This window comes from Saccostrea cucullata, unplaced genomic scaffold (genome assembly GCF_032062105.1).
Source record: "Saccostrea cucullata isolate Sc308-1 unplaced genomic scaffold, CSIRO_AGI_Scuc_v1 ctg5583, whole genome shotgun sequence".
NCBI lineage: Eukaryota > Metazoa > Mollusca > Bivalvia > Ostreida > Ostreidae > Saccostrea > Saccostrea cuccullata.
Genome location: NW_026929716.1, coordinates 22,110 through 36,318, shown reverse-complemented (window position 1 = coordinate 36,318; position 14,209 = coordinate 22,110). Strand labels below are relative to the sequence as shown.

Genomic DNA, 14,209 nt, shown 5'->3' with positions numbered 1-14,209 from the left:
CCAGTGGAAATGCTGACAGAATCAGCTTTGTGTACTGTGATAGAAAACTGTCTAAATGCTATCTGTGATCCTGACAAGAGTGACTGCCCTTGGTTTGAATGTTGTGTAAAAACCTACATACCCAGATGGGAGTTCGTTATCAGATTTTTGACACCTGTTTAGCATGACATTGTTATCAAAGATAAATTTTAAAATGGTGCTTTAGTTATTGTCATAAATATTAATTGATTATTAAATTTATAGGGAATGAGATTTGGATTTTTTCCCAGAAGATGACAATAAATACAGGATTCTGAAGGATAATTGATGTACTTCTCAGTATATTACCATGGAATTTAGAAATTGTTACATTTCACCTTGGTGCTTCCCTCTAGATTGCTCCAAAAATTTTTAATTGTTAAAAGCAAAAACTTGCATAAAGGTTATATGCAAGTTTTGAAGCATATTTTAAATGCTGCAGGTAACCTACACAGCAAATGAAAGCAAAGGATAAAAGTTCAAGCAGCTTATTCTTATAAAGTATTTCTCTTTCAAATATATGATGTATTAATCATGATTGATTATATGTAATGCATATGGATTTGTCATAGGCCACATGCATCTAAAAGACTATTGAATAGATAACCTTATCCAAACCACAATTTTACAGATAAGTTGATTATTCTTGACTGTAACCTCTAGTTTCTCTTTATAATTCATGAAATTAGCTTGAGGTTACATTATATGTACCTTCAAACGTTCCCTAGTAATTAACTTTTGTGCTTCCATGCTTCCAATGCAGATAAAATTTCATTGGCAGACCAAGTTTTATGAGACACCTAACCAATGTATTACTGCATGCTCATCAAAAACAAAAAAAAAATTTTTACAAACCCTTTAACGAAATTAAATAAAATCTACCTGAAACGTATTTTTTTAAAAAGCATACATTTTAAATGTTGCATGCATAATTATTATTATTATTGCAAATTTTCATTAAAATTTTCAAAGTGATCTAAGACTTGAGAGTAAATGTGTCGCTGTGAACAGTCCTTGTACACTGAATTTGATATACAAGTTCGATTACGCTTTATATATTATGGAAATGGGGTTATTTCTACCCTTCCAAAAAAAAATCTCTACAAAAGAAAAAAAATATTTCTCTGTTATCATGTTTTGCATACAAGGTACCTAACACAGATTTAGACACACCCTCTTCATGCTCCCATTATGTCTATTTTTCAGTCATTAACATACATTTGTACATTAATTTGTACATTAATGTGACATGGTTCACTTTGAGAGAATTTTTTTCTTTTTAATAAATCATTCCAGATCTCCTTCAAGTCTTTGTATTATGATACTAATCATTTATTGCACAAAAAGGTTTCAACTTCTAGCTTCAGTTTGAGACGGGTAAAAAGGATTCCAAATTGTTCGAACAAAGAGCAAAGTACCACTTCGAGGATGAGATAATCCAAAAAAATCAAATACGGGGAGGGTCATAAAATACAAAATAAAGGACCACTGGGATGGAAACGATAAACATTGAAAACTTCCTGAGGTAGTGAAGTTTCTACATGTAATTTCGCCAAATCTTGCTCCAGTGGGAAAGGGACCGCAAAAGGGGGTGATTTTTTCCCCATTGAAATATAAAAGAACATTTTAAAAGAACCATAGCCCAAAAAATACAACCTTTGAGGGTGCTTCCAAAAAAAAGCACTTTTTAAAATGTTCAAATTGTAACCCTATGGATTAATAAATAGCAGCAAGGAATCAAACTTTCACATTAGAATACATAAGAAAAACCAAGAACCCGAGATTCGTTCAAAAATAATGCAAATGGTCATCTAAATTAAGGAGAAAAGTACGTAATACACACGCTTACTAGTTTCATCCCCTCATCTACTCCCTTTTACCCTTTGCACATGCTTAAGGGCTTTGTACCTATGTCTCAAAACCTCGGCACATACATGTACATCTTTAACAATGCCCAAAAGACAATGACGGATATCATTTCCCATGGCATATCTGATATATTGTTCAATCTTTTAAAATTACACTGGAGACCTGTATCTGGACTTACTTTGAAGGAAATCTGTTTTATTTTCCTTTGTGCAATTTAAACATAAAAGTAACCATTTATGATTCTTTATATTTGACGCCAAGATCAACTGTTTTAAAAGTAAATTCGTGCTTTATTGGTCTCCATGGAGTTTCTTTTAACCGCCTGATGAGTTGGTTACAAATGACACGAACCAATTTGCCTTTTCATTTTTGTTGCTGCCCTTAGATTTATTGATGAAACCCGTAGAACTAAAATTGCTTTAATCTTACAAAATTTCACTTGTATTACTTGTTTTTCTTGTAAAATCCACAGATTCACTTCCATGAATGAGGGAGATGACGGGGAACTGGTCTTGCATTGGACTTTTTTATGCTACATGTAAATTCAAAATTTAAATTAACATTAACAAAAACTAGAGGCCCTGTGAACACTGAGCTCACTAAATGGTAACCCCCTCCCCCGCCTCTCATGTGAAAATTAAGTCAAATGTTTTGCTCTGGGAGACCCGAAATAAGTGTCAGACCAAATAGTAAAATAAGAGTTGTACAATGACATGTACATGTAATAAAGAATCTGTGAAAGTATCATTAAATTTTATTCAGTTATATAGAGGGAGTCGCGGATAAGAGATGGATACCCCAAAGAGTAACGAACGGATGGAGGTACAGACGGACACACAGACGGCGAACACTGTATTCCCTCGCACTTTCAAGTGGGGGTTATAAGTGTGTGGAGGGGCTAGTCCCCTCCTCAACACACATCCCCCACTGATTTTCTCTTTTCTCTTCCTTTGTTTTTTAAAACCTGTATGGCTCGGCAAATATAAGATTCGAAAACAAGTTTTATGAGTGCTTTATCCAGATAAATTTATAATTTATCCGCTGATATATGCATCATTACAACTACCCAAGCACCAGCGAGGACAGCCACTCCCTCTCTTACACATGACCTCAGAGAGGCGGTTTGCAAACTTGTGGCAGTTGTTGCTCAATAAATTGTAGCTACCGAACGTGCACCGGTAGTTGCGTGCGCAACCCTTCAGACACTCGACATCTACCTCACTGTAACCAGCAGGCGAACTCTCCCTTCCGCCCGAACATTTGTACCCAAGAAGACGGTTTGGTGAAACATGGGCTTTGGAGTCACCTTTAAAATTAATTGCATATATCATATATATTTGCATTCTGTCACATCATAATGTTGCTTGTTTATTATATTGTTTGTGTGCAAAAGAAATACTAGTACTCCGCAAGTAGGCTTTGTAAAGTCTCTGACTTCGCATAAGTTGCATTAGTCCAAAATTACAAGGAATAACATAACAAATAAAATGAAATGAAATGAAAAGTTAGTGATATCTTTAAGAAATTGAAGTTTAAATAATTTAAAACTCTTGAAGGAATAATTTAAATAATTTTATTACAATCAGTATTATTGGATTTGGAATGATTTTGACATTTAATATAACTAGAGAAAATACTCACTTGAAAATTCGAAATACAACCCTTTATAGTAAATAAACCGATGAGTCAATTCCCACACTCCCCTTGTTGGAATGCCACGTCTGCCCTTGTTCATGCACCAAAGATTTGTGGTACCAAAATAATACGGACTTGCTCCACCTTCGCGTTAACAAAACAGGCAAAAAACTAAAGAATGGAGGCGTACAAGGCGAGGACAATCCCCCGCTCTGAGAAAAGACATTTCTCAATTCTAAAAGTTATATTTTTCAAAATTATATTGTTTATATCATCTTTTACACATTTAATTCTGTATTTCATTGTTTTAATATTTTATTATGAATTTATTTTTCACTCATGTTTTTACGATATGTGAAAAAGAAAGAAAAAGCTTCAATATATCATTCGAACTCTCTCCATGGCGCTGGGTTTGGTCCAAGACGGACCGCTTTAACCACTACCCTACGAAGTACGTGTATATGCATTATCGACGTCGGTCAGTGTGATTTAAATGAACGTGTTTGTTGAAGCGTATATATTTTTTTAAAGAAATTTTTGATTTTCATATAGAACGGGTTGACCAATTCATGTTCAAAATTATTTTTTTTGGCTCTAGTAAACCCATTTTCCACTAAATATACTTAACTGTCAACTTTGAAATAAAGATTATCAAATAATACGTCGTTCAGTAAAATAAATTGATAAAATGTTTGGAAGATGACATTACTGAGAACCTGATTTTAGAAAAATATAACTTTTCTGTGAATTTTGAAAATTGAGAAATATTTTGCCTCAGAGCGGGGGATTGTCCACGCCTTATACGCCCTCTTTCTTTAATAAAATTCATGACTTATGATGAAAGCAATCAACAAGAGACCAGCTAGAAGAATAAAATCAAATAGTCTAAGAGAATAAAATGGGTGGAATACTATTAGAATACTTAAAATGGTTTATTATTTGACGATTATCCTTTAAAAATTTGAACACTAAAGTTACAAGTAACAACGATCAAAGTTTTCACCATAGGAAATCAAAGTATTTTTACTGTGAATTTCAGATATATATATTTATTTTTTTCCCTACAAGTCATTTTCTGATATTACAGAGAACTATGTCTTGTATATTTATATTTTTGAAAAACTATAGTAAAGTTTTTTTTGTTAGAATTTTTAGAGTATCTATCTTTATCTTGATAAAGGCATATAAATATATATTTGAATAAAAGGTTTACCTCTTGCAGGACAGTTCCCGCTGTTACCATTTTTCCCCACTAACCACCACGCATCTGATTCGCAGAGCAGGAAAACACCCAGTACGAAAAACTAAATAAAACATTTAAGACATGTGAAAAATAAATGTTCATTAAACTAAAAATTGTCAAGAAAAATAATTCGTAAGGTGAATAAAAAGTAAAAAAAAATTCGTTTTGACAATCAAGAAGAAATTTACTCACGTTGACAGATCTGGAAAACATTGCGAAAGGTTTTTCATTCGCAGAAAGAATGTTTATTGGACAAGGGATCCACTTAGTTTATATTCTTATTTTTTGTCGATAAAATAGCTTGCCTGAGTATATTAAGCTTAAACTGAAATATGATATCATAAATTTCAATTTTTCCTTTCTTGCTCAACATCTGAACCGTGGATACAACGAATAAAGAAGAACCAGATTATGTTTAATAATTTTTCTTTCGATACATACTATACATATTTTTATTGACATGTATACACATGATGCATGTTTTGAACTCTTTTTCGTTCATTGCATGTCTATGGATCGTCACGAGAGTGCAATCGTAGAGCGTTCAAAAAAGGTAGCAATTGTTCCTTCGCCATGTGCTCGGCACTTTGAAGTGAAAGCCGCGGGTCATTCGGACGGAACTTTAAAAACTGAGGTCCCGTGTCACCACAAGGGTTTGCACAATAAAGATCCCTCGCTGCTCAATAACTCTTTTGTACCGAGTAAAGGACAAATTTTGAAGTCCGTCACCGGTTTATGATGACGTCTCTGTAGCAGATGAGAGGTAAAATGACAAGTACTGTGAATTAAGGAACAGTGTGAACAGAAAGGATGAAGACCTGACTATTTCAACAGGATATCCTGGACTCCGAGCGAAGTCTGTTTAAAAAATTTTAAAGTTTATGAAAACATTTTCCGAAACAAAAACAAAGATACGTTGTAAAATAAGTTCGGAGACAGAGAAGGCTTCTTGCTGATCCTGAATTTGACATTTAAAAGACACCAAGAAGTGGAAGCTACATGATGATAACATTTGATTCATTGTGGAATCGCCGACTATAGGAACTCATAATATTCAACTTGAGACCATCTGATGATGTCAATGACTTATTTTGAAGCTCCAAGGAGTCTAGATTAGGGGGCATATCAACATAAAGCATCTACCGTAATCTGTGAGTTACCAATTTAGTTGGTGACCTTAAATAAAAACAATATTTGATCGATACATTCATTAAAGGATTAATATAATAATTATGATGTTTTGATAATTTTAATGTATGATTGAATAATTCTTAGACCCCCTATTAGGTGAGGTCCAACATTGCAGAAAAAATGCTTTGATATGTTCAATTGCACGTCACCTTACTGATAAACAGAAGTATTTTCTTTTTTCTTATTCAGATACGAAAATTCCAAATCGATACAAATAGCTCTGGGAAGATCACTGGCACCCTTCTGTTAATATTTCAGGGGCACAGAATCTGGGAGGGTGGGTGGGTTGATCTGTGGTGCATATTGAACTGCCCCTCCCCACTTGTTTTTTTAAAGAATGTAAATATTATTTTCGTAAGAATTTTTTTTTGAAAAGGTTGGATGCTAAATAAGGTTTGTTCTTTTGTCATAAAATCATTCAGTAAAACCGTTATTGCAGTTTTATAGTTCAGTACGATATTTGAAGTCCTTCAAGTATATATACAATATTCACTCACCCTTCGAATTCGGACTCGATGAATATTTTACTTCCTCAGGACTTAAGAATTTAATGATAATAACATTTGTATATTTTTCAATTAATGAAACAAACAAAACCCCTTATAAATATTGAAAAAAAACTTTAATTGTATTTTTGGAGGAATTTTCACGATCGAGTATCGCGACATAGCTCTTTCTAGCAAATTCTTCTCGTACGAAAATTAGTCGTCACTGATAGATTTCAGACTTAACATTCACGAATACATGTAAATACTGTTTCAAATAATAGTTTGTTATTAGCAATTTTATCAATATTTTCTTTCCAAAGAAAAAAAAATACGTTTCACCATTATTTCAATACTCGTATTTAAAAGAGTGAAAACTTGTATCTTTTGAATTTTTAGCCTCGTCATCGCGAATATTTCTCGCCGCTAAACCGGTTCTTAAAGCCACGGTGTCTATTAACAACAGATCCAAAAGAAGGCTTGATCGTGAAAATTAATCGTCGTAAACTTTAGTTTATCCCTGGCAAATAGCGAAATAAAATCGTTGCAAATAAAAGTTGTTTTACAGTAGTTTGATTTCTAATGAGTCTTTATAGATAATGACGGGTGAGCTTTAGAGATCCTTAGTTTGCTTGTTATATCAACAATTTACAATGAGGAAGTGTTTGCTATATACATGGGTAATTCATCACATTACACGTACAGCATCCTTTGAACAGATGCATTGAAAAGCTATTCGGTATTGTAAATTACACTGAATCTCTACTTAACGCACCACAAATCGCACACTCGTGATTATCAGTTTCATCAATCAATATCAACAGAAATTTGTTTTATTTACTCTTACATGTTTAATTTCAATATAAAGTTAAAATATCTAAGTCAATTCGAAGTATGCAAAGTATGAAGAATATATTGTTATCCAGTTCGTCTTTTAGTCAACTTTCTTCTTTTTGAAACTACTCTCATATCGTATAATTAAATGCTGAAAATGTGCTATTTTTTGTGAAATTCTCATTTTAAATTGAGGTCAAAATTTCTCCATTATACCATGGAAGCACAAAGGGTTCGAAAAAGTTAATTCTACAAATTAAAACAACTTTGTTCTCTGAAAACCTCTCATTTTTTGCGGAAACAAACTTATCTTTGGAATTTGATTGGTGATGTATTGTAAATGTGATAAAGATAAAAGGATTTGGAATTTTGGTTTTCACCCTGTGGGCTAATGAGGGTCAATTAAAGCGTCGTTTCTCTACAAAAAAATTGATTACCAGAACTCAACTTATATTTTTTGGCAGTATCCTATTCAAAATTTGAAATAGGATATGGCGTGTATTATACATGTAGATGTGCGATGACGCTTCTTTAATTTTGATTGTCACTTTCTGGGATGATGGAGGTCGAAAAAAATGTTTTTTTCTGTGAACTTCTGGCCCCTTGAACTTCTCTTACGGGGTATATTTTTTGCATTTACCAAATCATATTTTGAAATATGATTGGAACTCTCCTTGTACAAAAATATTTCAGAATTTTAACTGGGGGCCAAATAGAATTTTAAAATTTTTTTTTAAAAAATCCCAATGGGCAGTAATTAGGTAATTGCAAAAATTTGATTAACTCCAGCAGTTATTATTATTCTCCTTTGTTTGCAGGTGAACTTTTTTCAGGACATATCTCCAGTGAATGGTTGACAGAATCAGCTTAGTGTACTGTGATAGAAAACTGTCTAAATGTTATCTAGGATCCTGACAAGAGTGACTGCCCTTGGTTTGAATGTTGTGTAAAATCCTACAATACCCAGATGGGAGTTCGTTATCAGATTTTTGACACCTGTTTAGCAAGACATTGTTATCAAAGATAAATTTTAAAATGGTGCCTCTCTTGTTATTGTCATAAATAATGAAAAATATTGTTCATGTATGTGTACTATCTTTTAAAAAAATGCCAAAGACTTTGTAAGTTGTTGGTTAATTGACCTGTTTAGCATGACATTGTCATCTAAGATAAATTTTAAAATGGTGCTTCTTTGGTTATTGTCATTAAAAAATATAATGTAGTACAAATGTCTGTACTATATTTTTGAAAAATGCCATTGTTTGTAAGAATCTGTTAGAGGTTGATTAATTGATTATTAAATTTACAGGAAGAGATATCTTGATTTTTTTTTCAAAAGATGACAATGAATGCAGGATTGTGAAGGATATCAGAATGAGAAACTATAAAACCCCATGCTCCCAAACAGAAATGCACCAAAAATAAATCTCATCATAAAAGTAGTCATTATTGTTAACCATCATCAAAAAACAAAACAACACTTCAATATATCCATTTATAACCTCAATGCCACTGTTATAGCAATTAAATCAGGTCAAATATAGCAAATTAATGTTATGATGTACTTCTCAGTATATTACCATGGAATTAAGGAATTGTTACAGTTAACCTTGTTGCTTCTCACAAGTTTGCTGCAGAAATGTAATTTTCAAATGCGACAGCTTGTATAAAGCTCATAAACAAGTTTAAACGCACATTTTAAATTCTGCAGGTAGCATACGCAGCAAATGAAAGCAAAGGATAAAGTTCAAGCAGCTTATTCTTAAGTACTTGTACTTCTCTTTCAGATATGTCTTATTCATATTTGATCGTGCAATGCACATGGATTTGTCATAGGCCACGTGCGTCTCAAAGACTATTGAAAAGACATCCTTGTCCAAACAACAATTTTATAGATCAGTTGATTATTCTTGACTGTAACCCCCGGTCTGTCTTTACAATTCTTGAGGTCGGTTTGAGGTTACACTAGTCAATATATATATACCTCCATGCGTTGTTTCCCATTAATTAACTTTAGAGCTTGCTTCCATTCTTTCAATTGAAATAAAATTTCGTTGAATGACCAAATATTATGAGATACATAAAAATGTATTTTTTAATTTCAAGCTCATCAAACATGATTTTTTTTTTACAATAACTAATATCAACTAGAAACTGCTTTATTGAAAAGCGAACACTTGAATTGTGCATGCATAGTTAATTATTATTACAAATTTTCATTAAAATTGTAAAAGTGATCTTTGACTTCAGAGTAAATGCTTGTTGTACTTAAATATGCTGATGACAATTCACGTCAACAGTCCTTGTACAACAAATTTGATATGTAAGTGAATAATTACCTTTATAGTTTTGGGCAATATGGTATTTTACCCTTCCAAAACAAAAGTCTCTCTCCAACAAGAAAAAAAATTCTATTTTATCATGTTTCACATAAAAAGAACACATTTTACAGCATCCCCTCTTCAAGCTTCCATTTTATTTATTCATCAATCAAATACATAGTCATGTCACATTAAATCATTAATGTGACATGGTTCACTTTGAGAGACATATTTTTAAATCAATAATTCCAGATGTCCTCCAAGTCTTTGTATTTTAATCTTCTTATTTCACAAAAAGGTTTCAACATTTAGCTTCATTTTGGGATGGGTAAAAAGGATTCCAAATTGTTCAAACAAAGAGCCAATTCCACTTCCAGGATGATATAATAAAAAAAAATCAAATATGGGGGTCATTAAGAAAATAATAAAGCACGACTGACTGGAAACGATAAAATTATTGAAAATTCCTGAGTTAATAAAGTTTCTAATTTGGCCATGTCTTGATCCAGTGGGAAAGGGACCGCAAAGGGGGGTGATTGTTTCCCCATTGAAATATAGATTGATTGATTGTATATTATTTAACGTCCCTCTCAGGAAATTTTTACTCACATGGAGACGCCACCACTTGCCAGTGGAGAGCTACAAAGGGCAAGGTAGGGTACCACTGAATCTGGCCCCTTTTTTAATGTTAAAATCAGAACACAGTTAAAATTGTGATAGTTTGTAGTAAAGAACTTTAATTAATGCTTGATTTAAATTCAGCACTAATTTTGATTTTAATGCTTACATGTAGGCCACAAGAGGGTGCAGAAATAGGACTTTTTTTACCATATTTTTCTCAATTTTGGTGGAATTTCGTCATATTTGAGATACTTTTCACTTCAGAAAACATAGAACACAAACTTGCCTATCTGAGATTTTTACACAAAAGATGCACCTGATACTAGTGTATGAAAATTATATTAATTTGGTAGATAGACATGTTTGTGCTCTATGTTTTCTGAAATAAAAATAGCTGTAAAATTGATTAAAATTTACATAAAAGTGGGAAAAAAAATCAAAATTTGACATTTTCCAACCTTTCTGTGACCCCTGTGTATCCCATAACTTAGAACAAATACTCATTTTGTGGCAGGGGTGATAAGTGGTTTTCAGTTTATAAACTTTTGTATCATTCTAAAAGACCTTTGTCCTACAATCGGCACTCAGGGCCATTGAGCAGGGAGGGATCCTTTTACTGCCAGCATCTACTGCGACACGGGACCTCGGCTTATACTGTCGCATCTGAAGGACCGGTCTCCACGTCCCATTGTGGGATTCAAACCCGCGACGTAAGGATAAACTCCTTACCTCGCGACTCTAGAGCTTTAGGTCTTCGTACTCATGTCTAGAAAACCTAGGGTTGTTTGAAAAGTTCGTGGACGATGTCAATCTTTGTTATACCACTCACTATTTAAAATAAGCACAATATAAAATGTAAAAATATTTGTTTTGTTGATGTGTAAAGTTTCATTCCATTCGATTTAACTGAAATCAATTTACTTAATTTTTTTTTTAATCAACATGTTTTGTACCCGCAGAGCACATCATAAACGGAAATGAAACATCAAAATATAACGTCAAGAATTTCTAAAAAAAAAAAAAATACTATCCCTATACATTTCACACGGTATAATCCAATGCCCACTCATAAAATCTTTTTTCTAATACTTGAAATATATTTTTGAAGAATTGCTCTCGTTGTATAATTTCCTTTGTTAAGGTTTTAATTTCTTTTATTACTTAACTCTGCTTTCACAAGATAAGCAACTAGGAAGCACATATATTTTTCATCGACGTTCCAACTTTTTAGCTCACCTGAGCCGAAGGCTCAAGTGAGCTTTTCTGATCACATTTTGTCTGTCTGTCTGTAAACAATTTTTCAAAATGCAACTACTCCTACAGTTTTGGTCTGATTTCAATATAACTTGGCACACAAGTAGAATACACTAAGATACATAATTCTGTATATCAGGTTTTGATGTCGATGAACGGTGTTGCCGTGGTTACTAAAAATAGACATTTCTGTGAAATACTCTTGAAATTCTACTCCATGCTCCTGCAGTTTTAGTCTGGTTATAATATAATTTAGCATGCAAGTAGACTACACTGAGATACATGGTTATCAGTTTTATGTTTTTGATTTTGATGATTGATGTTGCAATGGTAACTAAAATTGAAAATTTTGTAAAATTTTATTAAAAGCTACTCCTACAGTTGTAGTCTTATTGCAATCTTGCCACAAAAAGTGACTTAATCAAGGATCATTATTCTATTTATTGCTTTTGTAAAGTTATATTAGTCCCAACTGTTACTTTTCTCTTCCGTTATTATAAGTACAAACCAGTAGAGCTACAATCTCGACAGATACTTCTGGTTCTAAAATAATCTGATACTTTTATTTAGTTATGGATACTTCATAATCCAAATATTTACGATTGGCATTTGTTTGTGGAAAAAAAAAACATTTTATAAACTTCTGAAATCGGAACTATTACAAATCAGATTTAAATGATTATTACATACAAAATACATGGAAATTAGATATTATTTTAAAAGCAATTTACTTGCAGAACTAATGTCAACAGGAAAGAAAAATCCAATTAAAAAAATTGAAACCTCCTGTTTTCACATTTACAACTATTTAACTTAAGTGCAAAACAAAATTCTCTAATTTATTAACGTTTTTTAACGAATTTCTTTTAGAATGTTGATACAATGGTCAACGAAGTCAATCAAATTTAAGGGTTATGGACACTACACATGGCTCAATTTTTCACAGGCTTGAGGATCAAGTTTTGTTTTTCTCCCCATTTCCTAACCTATTCAGCATTCTGAAATGGCGACCAACAATTCTTAAAAGTCACCGTTACCTTTTAGCAACCAAAAAGTCATTGTGACTTGGAGAACTGAAATTTCCAAAGTTTTGAAATATGTGTCCCCAGGATCAGTGATTCCTGTGGGTTGGGGTGCACAAGTGGTTATAAAGTTGAAATGCATTTTATCCTTGTTACTCTGATCTACCTCTGGGTATTTAGTTACTAGAGTAAGCATGCTAAGTGTATAATTATGATAAGCAATGGTGGCTCTTTCATTTTATTATAGACTAGTTATAATTAATAGCTTTATAATACATTTAATAAATCAGACAGAAAAGAAAAATTAATACGAAAATCAGAAGAGGATATGTAAATGATAATCTCTATCCGTGAACACTTACAAATATCATCTTACATTTAATTAATTAAGGGAATCCACTGGCAAACTCTGTATTCTCATTTCTGTAGCTTTTTGTATATTGATGTTATATGGTTCTTTTCTGAGAGCTTGTTGGTATGAGTATAAAGCAGCCTGGAGGTTCCCTGTCACCTGTTGACAGATCCCCAGAATCTGCCACGATATGTATCTGTATGGTAAAGGTACATGTATAAGCTGACCCTGATCATAGTGAACTAGGGTCTGTAGATCATCTAGAGCTGTTGGTGCTCGCATTGTGTCTACATGTCTGTAGCACACGATCTCTAGCATGTTTAACAGGATAGAGGGTGGTACAAATAATGCACGCCAGCCATTTTGCAGAGCAGACTGTTGTTCCGGTATCAGTTCACTGATGTAATGGATTCTATTGTCAAGTCTGATGTTCCATGCTACAGCCTGTCTTATCTTTGTAGAACAGGGCTGCCCTCCTACAGCCTTAGTATACATCTCTCTATCTACATTATACCCATACATCACATGTGGCTGCACTAACTTGATCTTGATCATCTCTATTATAGATAAAGCTTCCATGTATCTAAGTAAGTGTCTTGTAATAATACAAGGCTATGTACATCATGTTAGTAATAAAACCAAAGAACTTAATTCGGTAGTAACCAATATTTACCCCAAAATCAAACTTTGACGGAGTAAAATTTAATTATGTTTTAAAACAGGGGGATTCATGCTGACTTCAAAGCACTGAATGTTTTTGCCAGCAATGACGTCATATGTTTGAAATGACGTCAGGAAAATGGCGTAAATCTAAAGTTTTCATGATTTCTATAGAAAAATTGCGTCAATATTTTGAGTAAAAATCACCGAGCGCAGGTGTGTTCAGGCTCAATATTTTGATATAATGTGTAGAACAATAATATCAATAAAAAATGCAAATATTGTTCCTGAACAGACATGCGCTCTATAAATTCTATAAATACAATTGTTGAAATTTTGTCCATTTTGTCCTTTTTCTGAAATATAATGCAAAATCCGACCAGTTTGTGACGTCAGAAAATAAAAAAAATTGTCAATAACCTACTTTGAAACTATAATATGTTTTGTTAATTTATATTTTTTTATACAATTTATACAATACAACACATTTTAAGAAGTTTTCTAAATTTAATTTTGTGGAGGCAAAGATATGCAATGTACCGAATATAGTTCTTTGTCCGCAAATTTCAGCATGTGACAATCTTGTCAGCTCAATAACTCAGTTTGTTGTCAGGTGTGTAAGTTTCCATGTGTAATGTAAAAGCAGTGCTCTGAAGGACAATAGCGATAATTTTCTGTAGCATAATGACGATACTGTGTCAGGA

The 14,209-nt window shown here is 32.8% G+C and overlaps 1 protein-coding gene across 1 annotated transcript; it reads right to left on the bottom strand.

Annotated features, from left to right (window-relative positions):
- Nucleotides 1-2,916: 2,916 nt before the first annotated feature.
- Nucleotides 2,917-5,018, bottom strand: LOC134282015 (uncharacterized). Its single transcript, XM_062764455.1, has 4 exons — nt 4,958-5,018; nt 4,736-4,826; nt 3,529-3,666; nt 2,917-3,193 (listed from the first exon to the last, which is right to left on the bottom strand). Exons 1-4 carry the CDS (start codon nt 4,976-4,978, stop codon nt 2,922-2,924), a joined length of 522 nt encoding a protein of 173 aa, XP_062620439.1. The 5' UTR covers nt 4,979-5,018; the 3' UTR covers nt 2,917-2,921.
- Nucleotides 5,019-14,209: the final 9,191 nt, after the last annotated feature.